The 21,101-nt window shown below is 34.1% G+C and overlaps 3 protein-coding genes across 4 annotated transcripts; 2 read left to right on the top strand and 1 right to left on the bottom strand.

Annotated features, from left to right (window-relative positions):
• On the bottom strand, nt 7,215–9,830 carry LOC18603888 (polygalacturonase 1 beta-like protein 3). Its single transcript, XM_007036125.2, has 2 exons — nt 9,425–9,830; nt 7,215–9,330 (listed from the first exon to the last, which is right to left on the bottom strand). The coding sequence occupies exons 1-2, from the start codon at nt 9,470–9,472 to the stop codon at nt 7,492–7,494; spliced, it is 1,887 nt and encodes a 628-aa protein (XP_007036187.2). The 5' UTR covers nt 9,473–9,830; the 3' UTR covers nt 7,215–7,491.
• On the top strand, nt 12,107–15,042 carry LOC18603889. The gene is made up of 5 exons (XM_018116789.1): nt 12,107–12,384; nt 12,930–13,175; nt 13,470–13,551; nt 13,748–13,962; nt 14,205–15,042. The coding sequence occupies exons 1-5, from the start codon at nt 12,173–12,175 to the stop codon at nt 14,323–14,325; spliced, it is 876 nt and encodes a 291-aa protein (XP_017972278.1). The 5' UTR covers nt 12,107–12,172; the 3' UTR covers nt 14,326–15,042.
• On the top strand, nt 15,854–20,839 carry LOC18603890 (E3 ubiquitin-protein ligase SIS3). 2 transcript variants are annotated; one of them, XM_007036129.2, is made up of 10 exons: nt 15,854–16,162; nt 16,260–16,298; nt 16,601–16,667; nt 16,786–16,855; nt 17,223–17,353; nt 17,442–17,534; nt 17,749–17,814; nt 18,698–18,817; nt 19,329–19,442; nt 20,248–20,839. In XM_007036129.2, exons 1-10 carry the CDS (start codon nt 16,134–16,136, stop codon nt 20,644–20,646), a joined length of 1,128 nt encoding a protein of 375 aa, XP_007036191.2. In that variant the 5' UTR covers nt 15,854–16,133; the 3' UTR covers nt 20,647–20,839. The 2 variants fall into 2 exon arrangements, with proteins under 2 accessions (XP_007036191.2, XP_017973848.1); XM_018118359.1 differs by having other exon boundaries at nt 15,855–16,162; nt 16,786–16,859; nt 17,215–17,353.

The following is a 21,101-nucleotide window of genomic DNA, read 5'->3' on the forward strand; positions in this document are numbered from 1 at the left end:
GATGAATTATTTTAATTGTCTCCTATTACTCGGCTTTAGATTATTTTGATGATGTTTGTCTACTCACTGGGATTTTATAATCTCACCCCTTCTTCCTATACATTTTTCAGGCTCAGAATAGGCAGTAGACTGTCAATTGCATCGAGAAGTAAATTTCGGAGTTGCATCCTAGAAAGCAAGGTTATAGACTTAAACCTTCTCAGTTATTTGGGGGCTCACGTGTCATTGTAATTTAAATTGCATACTCTAATTTTCTATATTATAGTATGTATAAATTTATTTTATTTTTATGTGCAGAAAATTAATTTTTTGATGTTTCAAAAATATACATATATATATATATTGTTTTACATTAAAATAGATTATTTTAATTAATATTTTTAGTTTATTTTATTATTCAAAAAAAAGAAAAGGAAAAAAGAGAGAGGAATGGAAAAACTGGTACAAAAGCCTTGCGAGGTCTCGAAAGGTGTTTGGGGGAAGAATGTCTATCGAGGCTTCGCGGCGGTTGTCACGGGCTCGATGGGAGTTCCGGATCGTGACATCTCCCCTTTTTACCCGATTCCAAGGCACTGGGGGGGCACGTTCCACTACCCTGCCAAATTTGAATTTTTCGCGTCTGGCAGGGTGTGTCCGCACCCTGCCAATCGTACCTCTCTCCACCCTTTTTTCATTTTTTTATTTTTAATTTTTATTTTTTTAATTCATTTTTTGTTTATGATTTTAGTGTCTACACATATAACAATTTTTTTTCCAACATGACGTGTAATAATTTTTTTTCAACATGACATATAACAATTTTTTTTTAATATAGCATATAACAACATTTTTTTCACGTGCGCATAAATATGGGAAAGTTTTATTAAGGACAATTTTGTTTAAAAATTTTTCTCTTAACTAAAAAAAAAGTTAAAATTAAAAAAAAATTAAAAATACATTTTTTTGGAGACTTTAAAAAATTATTCCTTTATTTTGCCACCACATAGTTTTATATAAATTTTTTTAATTTACAAGAAAATTCAGTTATGCTGAGGTTGATTCCTTAATGGTATACTTTCTCCTGGTCCCGTTGATTGCTAGCACAAGAACTGTTGCATTTGCTTCTCAGACAATTCACACTGGAATTTCCTTCTCCAAAAGTACTACTGTACGATTTAATCCACACTCCAAAACTTATTCACACTAAAATGAATGAACTATATATATATATATATATATAAAAAAGAGATTTTCAATAATTAAAAAAAATTCAAGCTGATAGTATATCGTAATAGTAATTTAATAGAATTGTAATCATATAGTATCGTAATTTAATCCCAATACAACTATTAATCATTTTGCAAATTAGATTAATTAATTATCCCAAATGATCATTGTAAATTCAATAAACACCATTATTATTATTATTATATAATGAAAACTACATTAGATCATTGTTGACGAAAGTATGATTCATCTATTTTGTCACAATAGAAAATTTCTATCAATGATCATCCAGAACTGGGAGCAGTTTGCTCCTAGGACAATTCACACTGGAATTTCCTTCTCCAAAAGTAGTACTTTTGACTTAATCCACAATTCAAAGCTTATTCACACTAAAATTGATTGGCGGATGAACTTGTTGTCTTTCTTGTTTGAGAAAACGTCTTCCATATTTCCATGTATATGATAAACAAAATAACGTAAATAACTAAATTTGAAAAATTACTAACAAAGAAAAAACCCAATTAGGATGAATTTTCAAATATAGTCATTACCCTTACATTATTTTCATTACATATATATATATCTATATCGATTGAAATTAAAGAGGAAATTTTATTAAATTTTAAAATTTGGAATTTAAGCCGGTGGAGGAAATTATTTTTATTCTTTAATTGTGTATAAGAAAACAAATACAAATATAAACAATTAAAGCTCGACTCTAACTATTATTATCTGTGGTAGGTCCACAAGTACAAAAGACTTTACTGTGTAAAAAGTTGCCTTTAGAAATTATACTCAAAATTAAAATTGATGTAATTATCTGGAAGATTAATTGTGAAGCTGGAATAATTAACATATATAGCCAACTTGCACCGTCCAATTTATAGCTAAACTATGTGCTCATACTTGAAAAGAGATAATAAATATTGGCCGGAAATTGACTTTGTGGAAGAATCAAACCAGGTTCTAGAAACAAGTCCAAGTACTTTGGCACTTGATTACTACATGTTCATTTGCCAGCTAACTCTATCCTGTTCAGGATTTGAACATAATTCCCTTAAAAAGCCAGTTGACTTGTGACTGTTTCTAGTCACCAGTTGTTGTTCTTTGGTTTTTTTTTTTCGCCCTTAAGATGTATGATAAACATCTGAGGCTAAGAGTTGAAATGTTCACGTCTCGTTAGATCACCTACCTCTCTTCTTAGAAACATGTTTAATTTAAGTTTATTAAGTCATGAAAATGCTTATCTTCATAGTTCTGAAATCGGATCCGAGATGTTTACAAGTCGAGTTGATTTTGTATTTAAACATTAAGTTTGAGTCCAATTTGATTTGTTCAAAATTTATATCAAAACTCGATCGGAGATGGGTTGGGCCAACAAGCGTGGGCACCCGACCCGAACACCTCTAAATAGGATGTCTCTTTTTTGAAAGGCTATTCAATCAATGCATTGATATTAAGGGTCAACAACTATGTTTAATTTGTGGATATTTTTATAATTAACATCTTAAGCAGATTTCCTTTAAAATATTTTTAGACAAATCAGTGGCAATCTATTTCAAGCAAATCGCCTATTCACTCAACTAGGTATGTTTTGGGTCAAGCAAATTGGACATAACTTTCTATAAAGTATCAATTTGAATTCTCTTTCACATAAAAGTTAAAGAGTTGTAGCTTGTCATATGCACACATAGACCTGGCAATTTTAGATATAAACGTTAATACGACAAGAGAAGATATGAGATTAAATAGGTTTGAATTTAGTTTTAACATGTTTCGTGTTTGACAGATTTAATATACGAAAATTTTTATATCTTAACGTGTCAGATACGAGTAACAAGTTTAAAATACATTTGAACACGTTTTATTAATCGTGTTATCGTATTTAAACTTGTAAACGTGTTTAATCGTGTTTAAATATGTATACATGACACGCTTATCAACTTGTTAAAAATTAATAATCAAATACTGTTTTAGCCTTACTTGAATAATTTTAAATAATCATTTTAATAAGATTTTTAAATTTTCTAAAGATAATAATGTAATTATGTCATGCCCAAATCCTAGTTTTAAATTTTGTTTTGTTATATTTGATGTTCTTGTTGTTTTATTTTGTTACAATTGTTTTCATAATTATTGATTTTAAATTTAAATAATAAAATTATATTTAATTGTAAATATTTTTATTTAATTGTGTTAAACGTGTTATTAATCGTGTATTGTCATATATTGACATGTTTAACAAACGTGTCTAAAAGTGTCTTGTCGTGTTACACGGTTATTAAACGTATATGTGTACTTGTTTCAAATTTAAGATACAAATAGTATTCGTGTCGTGTGCATATTTAATATTAACGTGTTTCGTGTCTAATTGTATCTGACACGTTTAAGATACGAAAACACAAATTGTCAAGTCTATACACACATATACATATTCACGTGTATGTATGTACGAGTCGAATTTAATGACCGATAGTGACACAGAATCGTTTTCATTACTTTCTTTTTAAAGTCTTTTTATTGTTTTTTGTCAAGTGAAGATTATAATATCGACTTAATTCGATATTTTGTATAATCTCATCTTTCATTATATACGAAACTATGCTTTTTAAGAGAAAAAAAAAAACTCAAATTTAACTTAACAGTTGTTACCCTTTTTTAACAGTAAATTTTATTTTCCCTCATAAATATAGATACTAATTAATTTTTTCTTTTAAAATTTGCATTAGCTACATTTTTCGATTGTCTCGTGGGAGGAAACATTGACCACTGAATTAACGTACGAAGTGATGGATTAAATTCTTACGACCCAAAGGCCAAATTTGAAAAAACTATCAGCTGGAGAAGAGATAATTTGATTTTATTCAAACTGAAAATAGGAAAACAAATGACTTTGACCCATCAATGGAGGGTATGCATATGCTGTACATAAAAGTAAGGAATGAAATGAATGAATTCAGCGTGGAAAACATGCAATGGTGTGGCCCTGAGTGAAGAGGCATCAATGATCCGATCCTTCCTTGCTGTTACTAGATGTTTATAGTCTGTCGCTCATCAATGACACAAGCAACAGCAGACCAGATGGGCTCAGACTATTGACAGACAGATCGAGACTTTGAGTACTGCTTTGGGTTGGCTGCCAAAAAAGTCTTACTACCATGCGGTTAACATGTTCCATGATGGCCGGAGCTCCCATTTCTCACAAGGAAAAGGAAAATTAAAACAAATTTAATTAGAATCTAGCTTGATAGATATACACTTATTCAAGAACTTAAGCATGGCAGTCGTTTTTTGATCAATTCAGCTGTAAAGTTTGAATATAAAAAACTTTTATCGAACTATTCAAATGAAATATTTTTCTTACCTTATATCGAAACTGAAAAAATCAAATTTAATTATTTCGATTTGTCGCATACTGCAAGTTTTATTTTAAATAGTAGGCTGGAAAAACAATGAGAATGATTTGTTATACAAATATAGTCCGCAATATTTGAAATTTTTCTCACTATATTCCAAGGTATTACAACTTGTTTTCGGGGACAAATTTGTACGGTGACAATCATTCGGACCAACTGTCTTGCAATTATCTTAGCTTTCTATCTTATACATATATTTTCATGACTTTATATATATATATATATATATAAAAGAAATAATAAAATGGATATCATTGTCAATCATATAAATTCAAATTTTCAAGCTCCCCTAAAGTTATACATTTGACGTTTTGATGATGACAGATATCATGCCTTTATATATATAATGTGAACTTGGGTTTGCTTTTGCTGTAAAAACTTTGAATATATGAATGTAAACATTATACAAGAATTGGTAAATTAAGATTTAATATATTTATGTATATTTTTCAAAATATATATTACGAATTTACATGAGAAATGTCTAAAAATCAAACCATTAGCTTGCCCCAATTTAGGCTGGACTTGAACATGGCAGTTTAGGCTGAAGTCTATCCTTGACTAACTTGATTAAAATTTTATTTTAAAATATATTTAAAAGTATTAAAATATTGATTAAAGTAATATTTATATTATTTTAGTAATAAATATTAGATAAATGGGTGAACGACCATGCTTGAACCTAACCTGACAAAACTCATGAACACTTGTAATTTACAGGACATTTAAATCACAATTTGGACTCTGCTTAAGTGGTACCAAACTCGATTTCAAGTGTCGAAAGGAAGTTATTGTAGTAGGTCTAGTAGATAAATAGCATTAGTATTTGTAGCTAAATATATATATATATAACATTACTATATCTACCTATAGTCGAATACTTACTGTTAAAAGAGTGATAAATTAATTCCTATAATAATTAAGAGTGGTACCTACCTCTCCTACCGACCATATAACAATCAAGTTGAATACTTGTACAATGTTCATAAATGGGGCATTAAAAGACCCAAACTATATAAAATTTGATATTGAAATACCCGACACATTTATTATACACATAATAATTAGAGGCAATGAAAAGGTTCCAGGTCCTTTTTTTAATTTTCCTCAGTATGTACTTGGTATTTATATATTTCACTGTCGACTGTATATCCATATATTGCTTTCATGATAATAGATCAATAAGACATTCATTAATTTAGTGATAAAATGGCATATAAAGAAATATTGATCTTAAAATTATTGATTTAATTGTGTATATATATATATATATATACATATTAAATATTTAAAATATACTAAAATAATGTAAGTAATGTATTGATGCGGTGACGTATTAGTTTAATTTTAAAATAGAATGTACAGGATGTAATATATTGTAATATTGTGATCGTAGATGAATCAAATTAATAAAGCTTAAGAGTTAAGATATTACAAATAATGTCTTTTTTTGTCCGAAAAAATTTGTCATGTTTTGACAGAAAGTTATTTTTGATAGAATTTAATTATTTTTGACGAAAATTTCAATTTTTTTTTTAATGAGGCAGAGTAAAAAAGCTAGCCATAACTCCATGCCAAAGGTGAAGGGTGGTGCTGAGCCCAATAAAAGTAGCTGAAGTAAAGTTCAGTGTCATTGAGTTACGGTGAAAAGGAAAAAGCAATACATGAAGGAAGAAAAAGAGAGAAAGAAAGCGGTAAATTAAATGAAGATGTTGTAGTAAGAGGGATGATGGAGAATGGGTGGCTTAATCAGGACTCAAACTTGGTGGGTGTGGGGGCCGGGGCCTGGACAGGCCCTCCTCCTTGCACTGAATCTGCAGCCTTTGTAGGAGTAATGCTCAATGCTTGTGCAGTTACGCCATCATCAAAAACTCAAAAGAGCATCAAGGGAGATTGAGGAAGTAGCAAGCAGCACTTTGATGGTGCATGTTTTTGTCCTTTTCTTGGGCAACACACAAAGCTGAAAGCTTGCAAGTGGAAATTGATGCTGTCTGGCTGTCTCTTTTGAGTGCATCATCAGTTGGAAACAACACGCGCACCTTTATCAGCAGCTAAGCAAACCCTTTTCACTATTCATCATGCTGAGTCAGGAATCGGCACACAAATTTGGCCAATGGCCATGGATGGATGGACTGGAGAATGTTTAGCATTTAACACAGGCCAGCCTGAGAGCAAAGTCCCCATCCCTTCCCCCCCACCTCCCAGCCAAGGATTTTGTTCAGTCTAAATCCAGCCTTTAACTGTCCATCTTTTGGCAGTGGAAACTGGAATCTTACTTTTGTTGGATATCTTTGTCCGAATCAATGTTATGTTCTAGTTCTACACTCTGTCCTTTCAACTGTATAATCAAAAGGGTACATCTTTGCACCTCCCAGGATTCTTCAGTTTGCCCGCAATAAATCAATGAATAAATAATCATAAAATTTTCAACAGGCCTTAAAACTTTTCTCTGTGAGAAAAACTGACAGATTAAATCTTAACATGGTAAAGACCATGGGTAAGAAGTAGAAACAAAACAAACCAAGGTAGCAGAAAGATTTAACAAGATCATTCCTTAAATTATAACAATATACACCAAATGTTATTTTACTCTTACCATCAAAGAGAGACAAATGTCATAAATGTAGGTATCTGGGAAATAACAGTTTTGTTTCCTGCTGCCATTACTCGAGGTCCATAGACAGTAAATAACTGCACTTTATGGTAGTAGTTAGGCTTTTATGCTTTGATTTGAGGTTTGGTACGGTAATTTCATTTACTGAACCAACCAAGAACTTCATAGGTTACAGCAATACATAGATATTAGAAGGGAGAAAAATGCATATAAATAGTATTTCCACCAATGAACAAAACCAAGAAATTTTGTCTTTCAATTAGCTATTGTCCAAGTCATGTCATTCTGAAAGATCCAATGGCAGACTTCAATCCGCCCAGGGCTTGACCCCAGTGCCACAAAGGCCCCATGGCTCGGGCTCCAAGTTGAAGTGTCAAGATGACAAATGGCAACACCGTGATTAATCTTGTCTTTGCTTTTGACATCAAGAATTTCAGCCTCATAAACCCTGACTTCGGGCACTGAATGGCAATAATAGAGTAGGTACGGGTACAAACTCTGATGGCAAGACACTGATTTCGTCACCTTCCCACCGTTGATTCCTTTAATTTTTCCTAACATGATCTCTTGCTTTGACCCCTCCACATTTTTTGTTGTTCTGACCGCAACATTGTGGCCCAAGACCAATGTGGCGAAGTCAATCATGTCCTCCACCGACCCGACGCACCGTTTGGTCTCACCTTGGCTCGGGGGCCTCTCGCATTCAGCCAGCGCGTTGATAAGCACGAGCTCCATGGTTGAATTGTCAGGTGCTCCAAAGATTTCCCTAAGGCTGGGCAATTCAGAGGTTGAAAATGGTAATTTTGACAAAACCCCGCGGGGCAAAAACGACCTTTTGGGCATTTTATCTCTGATGTCGGGCATCACCATGACATTCCCCTGCTTCAACATGGACTCCCTGAAGAATTTACCCGGCTCAACCCATCTATTTACAGAAACGCCACTGCTACGTGAAGAAGCTATTTCTCTAGAGCTTGAGTTCGTATACCCGGCGAACGTGACACCCTTTTTGGCATAATCTTTGAACGAACGGTCCAGACCATAAATTTTGAACCCGATCGAGGTTGAACCGGTGGAACCTTTCCCATACTCTTTGAATGTATCATTTCCAACATTGAATGATTTCCCATAATTTGCAAAATTTACTTTCCCGGAATTTGAATTCCTTGCGTAAGATTGAAAAGAATCATCTCCAACATTGGCAGAATCTCGGTAGCTAGTGAAGCTATTGGTCCCCGCGTTAGCAGCCAAATCATAGCTTTTAAAGTTGTTATGGGGATTGTTACCTGAGTCACCGTAGGCTTTAAACGAGCTGTTTGGTGCGTTCCCCAGCTCCCCATACCCTGTAAAACTCGACCCGATGGTGTTTGCATTATCACTATAGCTAGTGAACTCAGCTGGAACTGCATTGCCGTTCTTGCCATAGCTAACGAATGCTTCCGACCCTGAGTTTGTCTCGCCGCTATAGCTTGTGAAAGAGAGCTTATGGTTGTTGCCATCCGAGTCATACGTGGTGAATCGGAGGTTTGGCACGTTAACTCGTTCCTGATAGTTATTGAACCCGCCAGAGCCGCCCGTGGCGCTGGTGCCATAGTTGGTGAAGTTGTCAGTAACAACATTGGCGTCCTTGGCATAGCTTGTGAACTCTTCTCTGTGGCCGTTTGAGCCCCTGCTGTATTTCTTGAACGATTCGTTGGGAGTATTTAACTCATCCGAGTAGTTCTTAAACGAGTCAACCCCTCCGAGCCTTGACGTGCCATAACCTGTAAAGCTTTTGCTGGAATAGACAGCGAAGTTTGCATCCTGGTCACGCTTGCCGACAGCGTCAGGTTCCGAGGAATCCTCAAGTAAACAGAAGAGATTGGCTAATGAACAGAAAGATTCAATATGGGAAGACAAAGACTTTTGAGAGGCGAGTTTGGTGAGCTTCGCCAAGTCAATGGCGTTCAATGGAGAAGCTTTGGAGATAAGAAATGGCGGCTTTGGAAGATTATTGGAAATCTGCTTGTTCCAGTAACGAATCAGGGAGGCTCTCGCTGTAAATGGGCTCTCCTTGCTCTTCTTCCCTGTGCCTGTAGAATAAACTTGCACCACCTGAAAATAGAAAAAAAAAAAACCAACTCCACATTAATGTAAAGAAAAATATTATAGCAAAAACAAAATCGGGGGAATTTCTAGCTTTTCTTACATTGGAAGATGAGAGAGACAGGAACAAGAATAGAAAGAAGATCTTCATGTTGTTTTTTTGTTCTCAATTCCAATACGAGCCGGTGGGAAGAGACAGTGGTCTGTGTGGAGAATATATAACCGGCAGGGGCTTCCCTTCCCCTTTCTCCCTATCTTTGCCTTAATTTTCTCTTTCTTTTTTGTGATAGGTTTTACTTTAGGACAATAAAGCTGGTCGGGCTGACCAAACATATAGATATTAGTTTGAACGGGAGGGTTAAAAGGAAAAGAACGATGACAAGATATAAAGAAGCTAAAAGCTTGAAAGAATTTAGCAGTCACTCATCTTTTCCCCCGGAAGAGCTTAGCATTTGAGATTCAAACAATGAACTTCACAAGTTCAAGAGATTTCTTATTTGCAAACTGTCTATCTATTCTTGATTTGTTTAGATAATTATTGGTTTAGGAATGATTTCAAGAAAAAAATTATCATGATTTGTACTCGATTAGTTGTTTTCTCCACATTTCTTTCATCTTGGGGAAAAAAAATCACACTTACTTACACCTATTAAATCAATGAAGTTGACAAGTTAAGAGATGTATTATATGCAAAATGTCTATCTATTCTTGATGTATTATGATATATATTAGTTTAGGAACTATTGTAATAAAAGAATATCATGATTTGTATTTGATTATTTGTTTTTCTACACATTTTTTTTTCATCTTGGGAAAAAAATGGACATCTACATATACCCATCAATTCAATACATAAATTAAATCAACTTGAGCCTACATTGCACGTTCTTGTCTTTAATTTGACCTTCCTTCTTTCCAAGGAAATAACAGTGGAAAATGATGGGGAGACAAACTTAATTGCATATGGACCAGTTAAAACAGGATTCTATGCATACGGACATTCAAAAGAAAATTTGTCATTAAATTGATTTTTTTAAAATAAAAAAAGAGACCGTAAAAAAATATTTATTAGACTGACAAATTTACACCCGAGATTCCCTACTTAAAAAGTAAAATTCAAATCCCATTCCTCCGATTTAAAAAAAAAACTCTTAATTGTTCTGTTAACCTAAATTTTGAAGTTTTTAACTCTTTTCCTCTATCATAATTGAAATAAAAAATCTCAATTAGGGTAAGAAGAAAGTGGTGGCCTATTAGTTTAGGGTTTAGGGACCAAAGAGTATCATAAAAAGAGAGTTAGGGTTAGGACATCTAGACCTCTTTAGACTAACTCGTTTAGTGGGAAGATGAGATGGTTTTCTTTTACAAGGATCCCATATTTTCTTGTCTCAATACCTGCCTCCTCCATTAAAAAAAAAAAAAAGCAACAGAGAGTGAACAAATTCAAATAGGACAACACTACACCAATACCCAAAAATGGGTGGCAAGTTGTTGTTTCATTAGGACACATAATTTACAAAATCATGGGTTTGCTGCCTGTGATTAGAATTATAATATATATTAATATACATAAATACTATTTATTTATTTATAAATTGCAGCTCTGGCATGCCGAGATCATGAAGAAAATGTTCAGTTGTTTTGATGATTTCTATGCCTTCTTTTGGAGTACTTTAAAAAGTTAAAGATGCTTCTCTTTTGACTTTACCACAACCCAAATGCCCCACATCTATCATTGTTAATTACTACTTTTATAAAATAAATAAATAAACTTCATCGAAATTTCAAAATTTTATTTAAAAATATATAATAATCGAATATTACGAGTTTAAATTATATTGAGATGATAGCAAAAAGTGAAATTTTAATGCGAAAACTAATGTTTATTAATATTATATTTATACTAGACATCTTATATGAAAAATGAATTATTATATTGCTATAGAAATATATTCATGTAACATAAGACGAGATAATATTCAATAAAATAAAAATTTACTCATTAATTCATATCCTATCATATAATGGTAATCATCTAATTAATAAGCATAAGTTGAACTAATTAATCTTGGTGGCGAACGACTAAGTATAGAGGAAAAATTCGAATCTCGAAGAAATATTAATTATGTCTTTGATTCTAGGTGATCTCATAATTAAACTTTACCTTACATAATTGATTGTTTTCCAAGTACTAGAATTTATTTCATTCACCTAAAGAAGTTGTGCCATTGAATCATAAAACGACAAAGTTCTGTAAATTTGTTACAGATATCACATTAATGCAGATTATGTTGTGATTTACCAAAATTTTTATGAAGCTAGAGATTTGGGCATTGGGGGTTCCTAATTTTGGGTTTAAATTAACCCCAAAGACTTGCTTCTCTTGACTAGGTACACTCATTTTGATTAGGGTTTGCTAATGGTGTTTATAAGCATTTGTTAAAATTAATTTAAAAAATTAGTCTGCTGACAATGTTTATAAACACTCATTTTAATTAGTATTGTACGTATAATAATCACGATGTAAGAGTATGATTAAATAATAATCTTTCGCTTTGTATATGTTAACATTTCTGTTTTAATTATTTAAATACTTAAAAAAAATTAATTTAATGACAATTTTTAATTAATCGTATTTACAGAGTCATTCTCGATTGCTTTATATATAGTTGTAAGTAATTTTTTTATTTGAAAATTGTCACACAAATGTAAGAAAAATCAAAAGAAAAAGTTAAAGAAGCAAGAAAAGGAAAAAAAAAATCTAAGTGTAGGCCCCACACAGCAGGAATGAAGACTTCTAGTTAAAGAGGAAAGGGGCCTTCGGAAGTTAACCTGGAAACCCCGCCAAAACATGCAGACAATAACGACTGCCTCCGTATCTCCTCCGCTTCCACCACCAACATCAACTCCTCAAACGCCTAACCTCCACGTTTCCTGCCAACCAATCAACCGCCGCAACTTGCTTCTGACTTCCCTCACCCTCTCCTTATCTACTTCAGTGTCAGTTCCAGTTGCCAGTGCCCGTGGCCTTCTTCAGATGCCCCCACCTCGCCTCAGCAACAGGTAACAACCCCCTTCACCAACAGGATTGATGAAATTGAAGAGAGAATGTAAATCAGTAAGTGAATAAATGAATTGGGTTTAGCCTCAATTAAGCTGCATATAATTGGTACTAGTACATTTCATGGAAGGATTTTGTTCCTTTGGGTGTCAAAATGCTGATAATATATAGTATTTGATAATATGTGTTGATGATATATATTATGTAAATCCTTTTTGCTTGTGCCATTCTTCTACGGCACAAGTGAAGACCAGGGTATCTTAAAACTTGAATGTGAAATTTGGGTCTTTTTCTATTAATTTAATTAGTAAGTTTTTAGTAAGATAATTGGTAATTCAACAATAAATTTAACATATTTTCACTATCTTAATCATGTTCTATGTTCAAATTTAGCTGAGTTAAGGTTTAGCTCTATGTGGGTAGATATATGATGTGAATAAAAGAATGTGTGACTGACTTCTTCTTAGCAAACAAATGGTGTGAAACGTGGTTGTTGTGGGTACTTTCTCCTTTGGATTTGTGTTTAATTGTTGGGCTATGTGTGAAGGTACTTTCTGGTAAGGGCTGGCGAGTCTGAGTTTGAGAGCTTCGGAATAATCAACACCAATCCAGTTGCAAAAACATCTGTTGATAGTGGATTATCAGAGAAGGGGAAGAAGCAGACAGTGAGGGCTGCTTTGGAGTTGAGGGCAATGGGGGCCTGTGAAAATAACTGCTGGATTTGGCCTTCAATTACTCAGAGAGCTTACCAGGCTGCTGAGATCATTGCTGCTGTTAATGGAGTCAGTCGTAGGTAAATTAACAGTGCATATTTTAATGGATTCTTCAATAATTAACTGGGAACAAATGCAACTTTTCTTGACAAAGGCAAATTTTGTTGTTGACTCTGTCGTTTTGTAAGACATCAAAACACCAAACCATGTAAATTTCTTGTATTTTTATGCGTGTGTTGATTTTATGCTTTATTTATTCTATTGATTGTGTATGATCTTGGATGACTTTTTGAGATTATTTTGCTATTTCACAGCAGATTTGAAGTTTAGTTTATGTTGATATATTGTTCCAAACAATTTTGATTCTGTTGCAGTTATATAGTTCCAGAGTACAGCTTCCTTGATGCTCGTGGACTGGGAGCATATGAAGGCAAGAAACTGGAAGCTGTTTCAGAAGTAAGATCTCTTTCTTTACATTGTAGCCATTTGGTATGTAACGTGTTTTGTTAAGAGTAATTTCTGTTCAATCTGTGTATATATTTTCCTTGTAAGAAATCATGCAATAAACTAGGATTCTACTGTTTTTGATCCTTTAGATGCCTGAGCTATTGTGAGTTGACAATGGTTTATTGGCTGTTTGAAAATGGTCCAGGTGTATGAATCGGATAGCATTTCTTCTACAATCAAGCCACCTCCTATAGATGATGGAACCCCAAATGAGAGTGTGGCTGATGTGTTTGTTCGTGTGACACAACTCATGTCTATCCTAGAGACTCAGTACTCTGAAGACACTGTAATTATAGTCTCTCCAGATTCTGACAATTTGACGATATTACAAGCTGGTTTAGTGGGACTTGACCTTCGAAGGTAATCTAGTTGTCTTCAAAAGATCTTTAAATCTCACGTCCGTTAAATTGGGGGTATCTTGAACCTTTTCATCTTTCACCAATTGGTTTTAGATTCAATGTTCGTCTTAAATTCAACTGTGTTTAACTACATCAAACTAGTAAAAAGTTACTATATCTGATGTCTGATCCTGTTCAACAAAGAAAAATTAGAAAAACCACTAATCACCTAAATTCTTGTTTGTTTTTCCTCCTAATTTTCAGGCACAGAGATCTTTCTTTTGCCCCTGGAGAAGTAAGATATGTTGACCCCAGTAGCATTCCTACCTACAAGCAACCTGCATCCGCTGTGTATAAATGTTTAAACCCCCCCAATTGTAACTGATATAGCATTATTTCATTACAAAGTCTAAGGTACACAGAAGAAAGGTATCTGCTGCTGATTACTTGCCCTTTCTGTATTCATTATAGTTTATCTTCTTCAACATCATAATCCACCCGCCTATTTTTGTCAGGATCTGCTTTTTTTTTTGGTAGATTTCGTTTTCAATATCTTTCAGGGCATCATAAACAAATGCACTTGTTATTGCCCTCCACCTCCAGGAATCTTTGTTTTCAAAGAAAAAACCTGGTCTAACAAAACCAGATAACTGCAGTCCAGGCAGCTGCAATTAGCCTCCTTCCAGGCAACAGATCGTGTTCATTCTTGCCCAGCTGATGATTCTTGTTTCGCCACTGTTTAGTTTTTCTGTGGTGTCATGCAGGAGTACTGATTCAAATCGAATTCTGGGGAAACTTTCCCTGACTAGATAATCCACCTTATTCCCCCATTGTTGGTCCAATCATCAACATTTGTGTGTCTGTGGAATCTTTGCAAAATCACAAAAGATGTGATTGGTTCTTAGCCTTTTATGTCAATCTGGCTTCTCGGATATGGCCCGTAATCATATCCCTTACCAAGAAAAGTTTGTGTGTCTGTCTCCCAATGCATGGATCGATGGTGGGTTTGGTACGGTGGATAAAATGATTTACCATCGCCACTTCTCAAAAGGTTTCGGAACTTAAAAAGACATTTCTTTTTAATTGAGTAATGCTTTTTGTGTCGGATTACTTACAAAATCATCATCATCATCAGAGAGATTTAAGTCCTGTAATGCAAGCGGTCTGCTGCATCATCTTGCATAATATAAAGATCAAGTAGACTCGGATTAGTGTAAGAGTTTCTTTTTTTTATCAATAAAAAGTCACTCTAACGGGAGGTATTACACAATTAGATTGAGTAAAATGTTATGAATCGCACACTAGTAGTAAATAGGGTGGATCTTTAATATATAAACATGAATTTTTCACCACATATTATATATATCTTTTAGATTAAAAATATGAGTTCGTGATTTATATACTTATATAAACTCAATTATTTTATGATTTAATCTAAAATTTCTTTTAATTCTAAATATGATAATAATCATAATATTCAATTTTATGATATAATATTGAGTTTTCTTTAAATATATTCACATAAAATTTAAATGAATAAAATTAAATATATACTATTAATTAATAATAATAAAATGGATTGAATCAAGTTCGAGTGTAAATTTTTTTTACTCAAAAATAATTTTTAAATAGTTCTAACACATTGAAACACAATTTATTTAAAAAAAATTGTATAATATAATTAAAATATTAGAAAAGAAAAGAAAGAGAAGTTGATTGGAGGGAAGACCCTATCCGATCAACACAAAAAATTCCTACCTAATTTAAGCGAACCAGAACCGACCACGTCACCGAAACATCACACGTGTCACCACTCTCCACCGTCCAAAAATAATTATTACTATAGTTAATTAATTAATTAAATTAAAAGGAAATTAATTTAATTTTTTTCCCACCTCGGATCAATTACGGTCTCCGTTCCGTTTACTTCCAACTCCTCTGAAGGCTACCCCGTTCACCAAAATAGTTTTAGTTTCTCTTTAATCTGAGAGTAGTTTTGGTACATTTAATTAAGTAACAACCAAAGCAAGATAATCGTCGTACGGGAATATTATTCTTGTTCGATTTCCATCCATTTATGTTTCTTTTTTTGTGTCTTCTAAATGAAGATTCGATCTATGGAGTTTTGCTGCTGTTGCGGTTGTTAACTTTCTCTAAATTCCGCCACTCCCTCCCCCTTGTTCTTCTTCTTCTATGGCTATTAGAGGCGTCGATTTCAAGTGGTTTGTTCTTCATTTCTTTAAGTTGTATTTCATTTATCTATGAAGTACAAAAAAGGGGGTTTTTATTAATGCTTTTTTTGGCTTTCTTTTGTTGCAGGTATGATGGGTTCTTCTTATCTATGCTGGCGACAAGTGTGTATCCTTTTTTTTTTTTTTGTTTTCAATTTGGGATTTCGTTTTTCTTTTAATTTTTCATGATTTGGAATTTGGGTTTTTGATTTTCTTGCTAGTTTTGCACATTTATGTAAAAAAAGATTATCATTTGTTAGCTTGATCTTTGTCTTAGTACTGTTTGGTTGCTAGGAAAATGGAGGAAAGAGAAAGAAACTGAATCTTGGGGGTTTTTTCTTTCCTTTTCTTTTGAGATTATGAACTTTCGAACTGAGGACTGAGGGTTATTTGAAAAATGTTTGTTCTTTGACAATTGTTATCCACTAGAATCATTGTTGCAATCAACTGGAAGCGTTATCATCTTTGTACATACCCGTTGCATAAATGGATTGTGGTGAGTTTTTTTTAAGGTTTTGAGAAGCTTCTGCGGATTGAAAAGTTGATTCCTTTCAGATTTTCTTGATATAGGGAAACTTTGTTCTAAACTGGTAACTTAATGACTATTCTTTCAGGTCGATTACACAACTGTGTTCGTTTTTCGTCTGTTGATGTTTGTAGATAATGGACTTGCTGCTGGAATGGGTTTGTAAGAACTTTTATCTTTTACTATTTGAGAAGTTTAAGTGACAGAATTTGATCGTGGGCCTAAGACTTAATCTTCTTGAAGCGGAAATTATTGCTTTTTAATTGTATGGTTGTGCTGTCATGCCACTCAACTTATGTACTAGAATGTCAATTAGCCAGGAAAATATACATTTAAAAGTCTATTTCTTCCCATGGTACTGTTTGATTGTCAGTTGCGATTACTTGCAATTCTTTCTTCTATAATAGTTGCTTGAGCTTTTTCCTACTTAGAAGCTTTGTGTTTCAAAAGTATTTTTTTAGTAGCTGATTTTAACTTGACTGGCAGTTCTCTTTTCTTGGACTTCATTTCTTTCTAGGGATTTAGGATGGCAGCAGAGGTATGCTCGTTTTTGTGGAAGAATAGTGGTTCTTTCAATTCTATCTCTGCTACTTTATCCATTTCTTTGGGCTTGGACTATAATTGGCACTCTATGGTTCACCAGTGCAAGGAACTGTGTAAGTGTTTTATGCTTTCACAGTTGTCAGGATCATTGTCTTGTGCAAGCTATCTTACTGCTGGAGGTAATGTTCTTAATACATGCAGTTGCCAGAAGAAGGTCAGAAATATGGTTTCCTGATTTGGCTGCTTTTCAGTTACTGTGGACTGCTCTGCATTGCTTGTATGTCTATGGGAAAGGTTAGTCATGCTAGCTATACTACTAGTGGAGTGTCATTCAATTCCTCAATGACCTTGATGTCTGTCACGGACTCACAACGAAGGGCTTTCTTTTATTTCTGCTTCTTTACTTTATGTTATGTGTCCTTGATGCATACCTAGAGCATCTAAAATGTTGCTATTTGCTTTTGACTGCTATGTTCTTATCACTTTTCATGAAATTCATCTTCTGCAGTGGATGACACGGAGACAAGCACATCTATTGCGTGCTCAGCAGGGGATTCCTATTTCGGAATATGGGGTGAGTTCTGGAATCTCTTGCTAAATATATCTAGAGTTGTGTATCCAGCAAACTTTGTCTTGGTTATTTCTTTGAAATTCTGCTATTTATGACATAATACTTATTTGAAAGTCTCATGGAAATATAACATGTGCAAAGTGTGTTGTTTATATTGAAATGATAAAATATACTTCTCTATGGGAGAAATGTATCAAGGAAAGGTTAATGAGCTTAGAGAAACAAAAGGGAGATTAACTTGTTTAGATTTGAGTATATAGAGTGGTTCTTGTGTGTGAGCGTGTGGTGGTGGTGGTGGTGGGGTTGTTATGATGTAAATGATTGCTGAGGTTTTGTGCTAAAGATTAATTTTCATTTTGTTTTCTTTCCAATCTTCATGGAGATTGTTTTAGGAAGCTTGACTGGAATTTTTGTTTTGTTGTTCCAAAGAATAATATTATATCTATCTTTGAGTAGAAATCTAATGTCTAATATGTGAGCACACAAGAATATTGACTATTATAGAAGGTAATGCAACTTAATGCTGAGTCACTTCACTTTCCTCAGTGCCTGACATCCTTTATAGCTTCTTTGATATTGTAGTGATGTAAGACATCTTTTGTGCTGACCACCTCCCCATTGAATATGAGGACCTAAAAGGGTTTCACTCATAACATATCTCTTAAAGCTTAAGAGATGCAGGTTTTGTCTTTTGTTTGTATTGTTCCTTTGTGTTTGTCTTCTTCTCCCCTTTGTTTTGTTTAGTTTCTAATTGTAATTCAATTTCTTGACTATGTAAAACATGAGCAAGCTATTGTCTGTTATTAGCGTTCAGGGAAATATTATTTCCATATTAGCTACCACTTCAGTAGGATGGCTCCTGAGCTTAACACTTAATTAATTCCAGGTTTTGGTGGACATGGTTCGAGTACCAGATTGGGCATTTGAAGCTGCAGGTCAAGAGATGAGAGGCATGGGCCAAGATACAGCATCATACCATCCTGGACTTTATTTGACTCCAGCTCAGGTTGGTGCTTAGTTATGATGAACCACATTGATGGTTTCCTTTATTTTACAATTTTTGTTGTTCGAATTATATTATAATTACCTAGGAAAGGTGAGGCTGAAGTCCCTCTCATAGGTTTTCACATTATTGACCATCCAAACTTACAATGTAGAAGCAGTTTAAATGAACTTCAGGGCTTAATCTATATTTAAGGAAATGGGCAACAACACTGATAATTAGTCAAATGTAGGAAACTACAACTCCCTTCCACACACCCCTACCCCTCTAAAAGAACACTCACATTTTAAATGTCAAAGCAAAAGGTTTCCAGTGACTGATCTTTGAATAAGTTTTATGATTGTCTTGCTTGTTGTGTGTCATTTTGCTATATTCCAGTACTTATTATAAATTTTCTGTGGTAAGACACTATCCTTTTCATCCAGCCTGTCTTGATGTGACTTTCACGGTATATTATGCTTTACAGCCTCTACTTCCTGATTTTTTTTCTCGTTTTTATGTGGTCTTTGCTTAGAGAGAAGCAGTGGAGGCACTCATTCAAGAACTTCCAAAATTCAGGTTGAAGGCTGTTCCAACTGATTGCAGTGAATGTCCAATCTGCTTAGAAGAGTTCCATGTCGGGAATGAGGTAAAACCTTATAGGTGAACTCGTGTTCTTCATTTAAGGCCTTCCATTTATATTATATTAATTTTCATACTTTAGATTTCTGCTTTTGGTAAAGGAAAGCTTTCTCTGTTTAAATAAGTCTCTGTTTGGTTGATGTTTTTGCTTTTTACTTTTTTCTTATTGCCTTTTTAGCAAAAAATGAATAGAAAGGAAAAAGCAAAAAAATAAAAAATAAATAGAAAACAAAAGGCAAATAGCAAAATCATCAGCAAACAGAGCCTAAATGGGTATTATCCATCAATAAGAAGTGAGTTGGATTTGTACTTTGTACATTTTGGCTCTGTACAGGCAATTTATATTGATGTTAAATCCATTATGTTCATTGGATCAGAAATCTGTACTCAATACCCCCCAGCTTGCAAATCCTGGCCTGGCTTATAACATTTTTAAAAGCAATGCGATTGACACAGATCATATAGAAAACAAAAAACTAATACATATAATACTATGATGGGAAGCTTTCCATGATATCACATCTGAAATTGTGCATGCAAATATTTCTTTTAATAGTCTGAAAACATATTAAATTGTACATTTTTGTTGTGGCATATGAGCAATTGACACAGGTTGTATAGAAAAAAAAAAAACTAATGCATCTAATACTATGATAAGAAGCTTTCCATGATTTACATCTGAAGGTGCTTGCAAATATTTCTTTTGATGGTCTGAAAACATATTAAATTGTACATGTTGTTGTTGTCCAAAATAAAAATTGTACATTTTGTTGTGGCATATGAGCCTGAGTTTGTAACATGGAGCGGCGCAGGTTCGTGGTTTGCCTTGTGCACACAATTTTCATGTAGAATGCATTGACGAGTGGCTTAGACTGAACGTGAAGTGCCCTCGATGCCGATGCTCTGTGTTCCCAAATCTTGACCTCAGTGCCTTATCCAACCTCCGAAGTGCTGACTCTGAACGTTCATCTGCTAGTGTAGTAACGACAACCCAATATGTGAGAACTCAGCCTCCCAGCCAGAGCTATTTACTGAGATTGCAAGGTTTGCTCCGTCCAGTCCGAACAGAAAATGCCGGGGCACCCAATGATGCAGATGTTGCTATAGAAACTGCTGAGAATGGAGGTTTGAATGTGGCAGCTCAGGATTCTACAGGCACAGAAACTGTACCAGGAGGGCTTGGTGGTCACTCCACACCACCACAACACTGAGCTTTTTTCTTGGATTCTCCCTGACGATTTTTGCTAAATTTTTCTAACCTCTAGCCGGAAGAGGGTAGGTGATGATGTTTGTCCATGGCCATTGCTAAACACTTGCACTGGTTGCTTACTGTAACGAACGATTTCATACGTTGACCTATGAGTATATCAAATTCTCTGATGCAAAAGTTGTTGATTATGATGATATTGGAACCAAATGCCATGTCCCATCTTATAATGAAAAAAATGTCCATGCTTACAGGGAAGGCCTGCCCCACCTTAGCAAGGATGTTTGTTGTTTTTACTTTTGAAATAACAAATGAGATGCCTGACTGCTTTCTCCTCCTCCAGGGGTTTATCTAACAAAACCAAATCTATTACACTTGTCCAATTAAAGAGTTAAGATTGTTGACATGTGAATCTATGGTGTTGGAAAGTGGCACTTGGTGATTTTGTGGTTGTAGAAT

Source organism: Theobroma cacao, chromosome 3 (assembly GCF_000208745.1).
Source record: "Theobroma cacao cultivar B97-61/B2 chromosome 3, Criollo_cocoa_genome_V2, whole genome shotgun sequence".
Classification (NCBI taxonomy): domain Eukaryota; kingdom Viridiplantae; phylum Streptophyta; class Magnoliopsida; order Malvales; family Malvaceae; genus Theobroma; species Theobroma cacao.

Coding starts and splice junctions, on each gene's coding strand:
- LOC18603888 (XM_007036125.2), bottom strand. CDS start 9,472: ATGAAGATCTTCTTTCTATTCTTGTTCCTGTCTCTCTCATCTTCCAAT. Junction 9,331..9,424: donor TGTCTCTCTCATCTTCCAAT/GTAAGAAAAGCT, acceptor TTCTATTTTCAG/GTGGTGCAAGTTTATTCTAC.
- LOC18603889 (XM_018116789.1), top strand. CDS start 12,173: ATGCAGACAATAACGACTGCCTCCGTATCTCCTCCGCTTCCACCACCA. Junction 13,176..13,469: donor GTTAATGGAGTCAGTCGTAG/GTAAATTAACAG, acceptor ATTCTGTTGCAG/TTATATAGTTCCAGAGTACA. Junction 13,552..13,747: donor AACTGGAAGCTGTTTCAGAA/GTAAGATCTCTT, acceptor AAAATGGTCCAG/GTGTATGAATCGGATAGCAT.
- LOC18603890 (XM_018118359.1), top strand. CDS start 16,134: ATGGCTATTAGAGGCGTCGATTTCAAGTG. Junction 16,299..16,600: donor TCTATGCTGGCGACAAGTGT/GTATCCTTTTTT, acceptor GTTATCCACTAG/AATCATTGTTGCAATCAACT. Junction 17,815..18,697: donor TTCCTATTTCGGAATATGGG/GTGAGTTCTGGA, acceptor AATTAATTCCAG/GTTTTGGTGGACATGGTTCG.